Source organism: Spinacia oleracea, chromosome 4 (genome assembly GCF_020520425.1).
Source record: "Spinacia oleracea cultivar Varoflay chromosome 4, BTI_SOV_V1, whole genome shotgun sequence".
Lineage (NCBI taxonomy): Eukaryota > Viridiplantae > Streptophyta > Magnoliopsida > Caryophyllales > Amaranthaceae > Spinacia > Spinacia oleracea.
In genome coordinates, this window is record NC_079490.1 from 85,992,665 (window position 1) to 86,000,026 (window position 7,362).

The 7,362-nt window shown below is 35.6% G+C and overlaps 1 protein-coding gene across 4 annotated transcripts; it reads right to left on the minus strand.

Annotated features, from left to right (window-relative positions):
• Positions 1-442: 442 nt before the first annotated feature.
• On the minus strand, positions 443-7,362 carry LOC110798979 (nuclear transcription factor Y subunit A-10). Of its 4 annotated transcripts, none has more exons than XM_022004179.2 (6): positions 7,200-7,362; positions 6,013-6,273; positions 4,077-4,204; positions 3,925-3,993; positions 2,155-2,292; positions 443-1,280 (listed from the first exon to the last, which is right to left on the minus strand). In XM_022004179.2, the coding sequence occupies exons 2-6, from the start codon at positions 6,215-6,217 to the stop codon at positions 879-881; spliced, it is 942 nt and encodes a 313-aa protein (XP_021859871.1). In that variant the 5' UTR covers positions 6,218-6,273; positions 7,200-7,362; the 3' UTR covers positions 443-878. The 4 variants fall into 4 exon arrangements, with proteins under 4 accessions (XP_021859871.1, XP_021859870.1, XP_021859872.1 ...); XM_022004178.2 differs by having other exon boundaries at positions 6,013-6,265; positions 7,200-7,361; XM_022004180.2 differs by having other exon boundaries at positions 4,086-4,204; positions 6,013-6,265; positions 7,200-7,360.

The following is a 7,362-nucleotide window of genomic DNA, read 5'->3' on the forward strand; positions in this document are numbered from 1 at the left end:
AATTGCTAAACTTAATTTATTTATAAATTGTACCCGGGTAACCCTTATTTTTCCTGAAATTATTTTTTCTGAAATAAGTAAAAATGACGTGAATAGAAAACAACCCAAGTCAATTCGATTGAAATGGTTTGGTGTCCACATAAAATATCAGTTCCTATTCGAGTTGTTCTATTCTCTAGGCCGTACTAACTTTCTGACACTACAAGGGAGAGTCCTCCAAAAGCTCTTTTAAAGAGCCAACCAATGTACATGCTCTTATATAAGATTGAAGGCACGACTCGTTGTCTTCTGCGATTGCCTATTTAGCAAATTTCAAACAAGGGAAAAGAGCTCCAACTTCCAACCATGTATCAGGTTGATAGAGAATAGGTAATGTACATCACAGAGCACAACAAGGCCACTTGAATTTCAAATGGTAATTTCAGGAAAAGCAGAAGAGAAGTACTCACAAATCAGAATATGATTAATTACAAATATTTCAAAGTAGCATTTTCTGATACACATGACAATCAAACTATAATACAAGCATATACTGAGATTCAAAGTTAAGCAACCCAGCAAACCTATGTTACAAACATTAATAAAAAAAATAATCCTTTAGGATTAAAGTTTCTTACTATGATACAGAGAGGTCTGTTGTCACTGCAACCACTCTGAAACCATGCAGCTCCAGAATTCCAACTGAGCAACAAACAAGACCTCATAGCCAAAGGATGACTTGCCATTCGATAACACAACCAAATGGAAGAGAGTGTGAGAGAGAATGACCGCTTCTTACAGAATCTGGAACCAAGCGGCTTAAGGGACAGAATGGCTGCTAATCCAGAAAACTATTCCACAATTAAAGCAACCATCCCTTTTTAATGTCCTTTTCTCTCTTAAACTTTAAAAAGGTTGCAGCAGCCATCAACTACTGTAACCCAGTTACCGCCCTGCCTGCTTCCTTCCATATTTTGTAAAGGGTGGATAGCAAAAGGACGACCAGGATTGATTCCAAAGCAATCAAACTCTTTGTTATAATACATGCTAGTCACTTCAGAGCTAGAAAAGTTTGAGCTTTTGCAATCAGATATCTCCTTTGAGGAGTTCAAGTTTCCACCATCAGACTGAACAACTTCAGACCCTGATGAATGCGAGCAAGGAAAGGTCAGCTGTTCAGATATCTTTTTTGTTTCCTCTTTACTCTTCTCATTCTCATGATTCTTGGTGTTGAGGAAGCGTCCACCGGCACCCCTTGCTCGACGGCAAGCATGGCGATGCCGCGATTCATGAACATACGGCTGTTATTGGAATACAAACAGAAATACATGGCTACTCAAATACACAAACAACAATACAAACCATCAACCTAATGCACATATAGTAAACCTCAAGAGTTCATAATACGCAACCTTGGTCAATATGGTCATGCATCTGTGTTAAGATTGATTTTACAGAGCCTAAAAGGCAAACTATGTGTAACTCCAGTCTCCAAGCAACAATTAACTATTACCAATTTATGTCGTTCATCAAAAACCAGAGCTGGAAACTAATGCCATGAGGCAGGCTTTCATCTGTGGTGGAAATTTTGGAAAAAGGGAGAGGCAAGAAAAGCACTCTATTAGCCTAGTAAAATATATTATGTCTCTTCTCATGCAAACCAAAACACACGAATTAAATGTTCTGCACTCAAAAATCTCATACAACAATGAATTAAAACAAACCATAATAGATGAATAAAAATATACAAATGCCCCTGCAATAGGCAATTCAAACTTCTCCATTGGGATACATTTTTCATATGACTCAGACAACGATACTACTTGACACACAAAATGACATAAGTAGAACAGCATAGTTTGAATTGAAACCCTAGACTACAACGGATACCAAGGGATCAAAACCATATATTAGTCATCCATTTTGTATACAAAAGTGATACAGGTAAGCAAGTATTAATTTAACATTTTGACATGCAAAATGGTGCAGTGTGCAAGATGTTACATTCTGACAGCACATATGAGTTTGAAAACATGTCAGGGACTGAAGATGCAAACTTTACAATATGGCATAATTCAGATTGAATAAAACAGTTCTACCAAACAAACTTCGGATAAAGAAATGCGATAAAGTCAAACAGTTCAACAAAAGCACTTCCAGATCCCAGAATGGTACCTTATCTTTGGTTGACCTGTTTTTCATCCCTTCCTTTGCTCTCATTTTCCGGCGACGTAGAATTCCATGATACTGTTTTGGGTTTACATAGATCGGTCCATCTTCAGTTGTCACACTAAATGGCAGCATAGCACGCCCCTGAATTGCAAACATTAAAATATTTCCACAATTTACAACCAATATGGTATACTCATTGAACCATAAAAATTTAACCAAGGAAAAGCACAATATTCCGAAGGCAATCTTATAAAAAACATAGATTAAGCACATATACGAAGCCATGCCTGCCATTATCGGACCAGTTCATATTAAGTGCGAAATCCAAAGAAACAAGTTATACTTCAGAGATAAAAGAAACCCTAGCTAATGTGATAATAATGTATTGCTGTGAACAATATCCAAAGAGAACGAGTAGAGGTTATTGATTAAATGACAATTGGCGTAGTAGCCCCAAAAGTGGGTATAGAATTTTCTCATCCTCACTTTCAAGTTCAGATCATCAAATAAACATCAGAATTCCTAACAGATAAATATTCGCCAAGCAAATAAAAAATAATCAGACTACACATGCATGAGTGGTGCTATGCGTACAAAATACTTCTTCCGTTCTTTATTAGTTGACAGTTTAACAAAAAATTAAGGTGGTGTGAAAGATAAGTAAAAGACGACGATGCCCCTTACTTACCCACCCCTACCCACGACCACTACCTAATCTTCTTGTCACAAACTCACAACAACCCAGTTACCAGGCGACTACTCTTACTGACATTGAAGCCATTGTATCTTCTCTTAAGTGTCTTAAACCTAAATAGAATACAAATCCTACCGATTAATCCACAAACATTCCTCTAACTCTTCTTGAGTTCCATTTTCAATGCCACCTCCCTCTTCCTTCTCCTCCATTATTGGATCTCAATCGTACAGTAACCTCCCTCCCTCCTCTTCCGGTACTTGTTTTTCATGTTCATCAATATTCCATCATTATTAGTTAGATCCGTTTCCTAGATTTAGCCTTTTCCCATAGCCTATTTCCTCCTCCTCCCCCGTCCTTTATCTCCACCCCCTGGTTTTGACAATTTCAACGACTCGATTCGCCATCGTAACTCTGACGACTTGTCCGGCGATTTGATAAATAGAGTGATGGAGGAGTATGAGGAGCTGTTATGGCCTTATGCGGGGGGGAGGAGGAAGGAGAGTAGAGGGGTAAGATTGACATTTTAACATATATGTAGCAATACCTAAACCAGAAACGTGTCAACTAAAAAGAAATTTCCCAAAAAGAAATAGTGTCAATTAAGAAGTAGTTTTTTAAGTGTTACACTTCAGATATATTTTTTCAACAAACAACGATGCTATGGTTTAAAAATACTACGAAGTATGATGGAGTTATCAAAATCTTGATCAATCGGTTTTAAATTGTATTAATTTCAATAATATAGCTGGCTTGTTTCCACTGTAAATTTAGGCTCAAAGCTCATCAACAAAAACAAAATCAAGTTACGTTTTCACAGCATACAATAGATGTACAAAGAGAAACAAAAGACCAGGCACCATATATACCAAAATTCTTATTTTGTCATTTTATTACAAGACAGTTACCCATAACATCACCAATTCATGCACAACAAGCAGTGAACTTGAATAAAAAGTACATGAGATGACAAAGGTTAGTTAAACATTAAGTTAATTCTAGTTCATGACATTTAGAGACAAAAAAGAAATTCAAAAAAAGTTCAACAACATAAAAATAATTCTAGAAAAGCAACAAACCGTAGGCTGAGTCCCATAAACTGCAAATAATCCATGGCAATGGTCGACAATGGGATAATTTGCATAGACCTGAGGATTGTATTTGAATAAAATGAGTTTACTAGGGGAAAAAGGCAATATTCATTAGTTCAGATATCTATGGAAAGACTTACATCACTTACCATTGGTTGACCAAGTCCAAGCTCAACATAACTCTTCTGTTGGGGAGGAGAGAAATGCTTGAAACTGTTTGATTGATGATCATGCCCATTGATTTCTTTCAAAGAGTTATTGTTCTCCTCTAAACACAAGATTTTCGTCAAGTAATTATTAAACCAACAATACAGGGTTCCAAATATTCAAAAACACTAAGGCCCCGTTTGGTAGGGCGTAAAACGTTTTCATGGAAAACGATTTCCCCTTTTTAATCATTTTACATTGTTTGGTTGGGTAAAGGATGTAAAACAATTTTCCATGACTCCCTCAAAGGTGGAAAACACTTTTCCATTTGAAAGGGAGGGAAACCACTTTTCCTTCTTTCCTCCTTACCTCCCTCTCCTTACTTCCCCTCAATCTTCACCATTTTCTCTCATTTTTCCTTCAAGTTACCAAACAAAGGAAAACTAGTTTGGAATTGTGTTTTCCCTTGAAAAATGTTTTCCATGGAAAATCATTTTACAATGAAAACGTTTTACGCCCTACCAAACGGAGCCTAAACATGGACAAACAAATCATTATAGAGAAAAACAGAAAGACAAATGCTGCCTATGTCGATAAAGATTATTTCCTTAACATAGGATTCTAACAATATATGATTATTTCCATAGCAAATCGCATCACCATTCTTCAGTCTTTAAGTTCTACAAACATCATAGTTGTCTAGGATCGGCGTGCAGGGTAACCTAATAATTTTGTTTCTACTTCCATCGACACCCAGAATGGAAGCGGTAATTACAATGAGCAAACAGATTATGGGAAACCATTGGATTGGATAAGACAAAGTTCAACAGTTGGGATTTACAATAAATCCATGTCAGGCTTTGGAACAAGCTTTATCTAGAAAACCTTCTCTATCAGAAAAATGACAAAGTACAGCAGTCCAAAAGAAACAGGCCGGATCAATTGCAGCAAATTGAAAACCATAAATGTTGATTAAGTCCATCTCTTTCTACTGTCCAAGTTGTATCATGAGTGCATAAAGTTTTTCTATTTTCCAGGATAGAACACGGCTGAACATGTGCAATCCCAAATTTCTAACGAACACAAACTGTAAGAAATTCAACCGGAGACTGTTATCTTTCTATAGAGAGGGTAAACAGTACTTTGAAAGTAAACTCACCCTTGGGTTCACCAACCCCTTATCATCTCCATACTACAAGTACATCAGAAATTTTAAAATAGCGATCCTTTCTCACTAAGTAATGTCATTAGAAGCTGACAGAACAAGGAACAAGAAGAACCTCTTGTAAGTTGAAGTCTTAAAAATGCATGCCACATTCAATTGCTACACAATAATTCTTTTCTACGTTTTCTTTCAGCCTATTATCTCTTCTTCCATTCCATCCCACTCAACACAAAGCAGAAAGTATATTGCATAACAAGCAAGAGTTTGGAGTGTTTACTAAATTCTAAGGTTGTCCTTTAAATCAATATTGCAGTATTGCTTCAAAAAGAGTAACACAAATCACAAGAGTAAAAATAAACTATACCATACGCCCATACGGCATAAACTCAAAGGATGGGCAGAATTCTGTCACCATGTTTTACCCTTGTCTATTTTTTCACTATAGGAGACTACCTATTTCGTATTAGTAATTATTGCTAACCTCTTAACTTTAGGGGGGTGAGGAGTATTAACCATTTTCAAAACATTGTACAGCCAATGAAATAGCTTATAGTCCAAGTATGGCCATAAATCAGCACAGAGCATGCGATAGTCTAATCATCTAACTAGATGACTCGGTAAATCACTAAACATTACAGACAACAATAAAACCATAGTGTTTTTGCCAAATTGAGGGCCCCTTCAACACTAACTAGCATTAAACACATAGCTCAAAATAAACAAATAAAAGAAGAATGGTTGAACAAGTCAAAATCCAGATTTACCAGCAGAAAAGGAAAGTTGGAAGGCTCCTTGTTTTTCTTTCTCTGGTGTTCCACTCATAACATGCTGAGACTTTTGGTGCTCGCCCACCCAATCGATTTGATTGAGATTCGGTGAATTTATTTGTTCATCTTGTGGTCCTGCAGCAACCCACCAAGGCATAGACCCAATGCACGATATCTGACGATTTGTTGCACTCTTCTGCATCCCTGTATACCCTTAAAGTTGATCTTTCCAGGGGTACAGTCTATCCACCTACAAGACTTTTCATCGAATTTAGAATAAAACCTCCCGAAAGCCAAAAACAAATCTACCTCCAGCAGACAGCACTCATAGAAAAAAGAAAAAAAAAACTACTGCAATCAAAAGCTCCACCCACCAACCTTCCAATGATCTAGAATATAGTGGAAAAATTAAGTACACTCCAAGACAATATAACTCAAAATCAACACCCCACACACACAGTTAATAAATAAATAGAGTATAATTTAGTCATAAAAGAGGAACTTAACTCCAACAAACTAAAACATATCCAACTAAAATTACAGTATTAGTTCTATTGAACAACATTATTAAGGAGCCAACTCAAAAACACAGGTTAAACAAACAAAAAAAAAAAAATTCAAGGAAACAAAAAAAATTAGCCACAGAACTCATGATCCATGATAAAATCATAAATAGAAAACAAAAAAGCACAATAAATATGATCATAAATATAAATAAATAAATAAGGACTTTTATGAAAATTTAAACCAATTATATCACAGCATAATAGGCTAGACCCTCATATTAAATAAGAAGATTGGACTATTGCCCTTTGGGGCTCATCCTCACCCAAAAAATAAAAAAATATATAGAAGATTGGAAATTTATTCTCTGATGCAAATATGAACAACCATAACACAATATCGTAATATGAAGATCACTACTAAGAAAGAAAAGCCCCCACTAAAAATTTCATCAAAGATTCTATCTTTACATACATGAACAGTAAAATATCACCCACAAAAAAACAAATCCATCAAAAAAAAATTCAGCAAAAATTACCCATTAATATTTATTAACACATGAATAAAATTAGCAAACATATTGCATCAAAGATTCAATCTTCACTAAAATGAACAGCAGAAAAAAAAAAACAAAAAAAAAAACCACATAAAAAGTTGCACAAACTTTGAGCAAAACTTACCAAACCTTAGAGTAACTGAGTAACGACTTAAGTACCGTTGAAGAAAATTTGGAGAAATTAATGATGTTTGATTAAGGAAGTTGAAATTCGAGCCATAAGGAGAAAAATCTATTCTCAAGGTAGGAGACATAAAAAGATGGAGAGAGTAATTGGAAGAGGATAG

What these genes read in the sequence shown, in the direction of transcription:
- LOC110798979 (XM_022004179.2), bottom strand. Translation starts at nt 6,217, where the DNA reads ATGCAGAAGAGTGCAACAAATCGTCAGATATCGTGCATTGGGTCTATG. An exon ending in TTTATGGGACTCAGCCTACG is followed by an intron (nt 2,293 to 3,924) that starts GTTTGTTGCTTT and finishes TTTGCAATTCAG; the next exon opens with GGGCGTGCTATGCTGCCATT. An exon ending in ACAGGTCAACCAAAGATAAG is followed by an intron (nt 1,281 to 2,154) that starts GTACCATTCTGG and finishes TTCCAATAACAG; the next exon opens with CCGTATGTTCATGAATCGCG.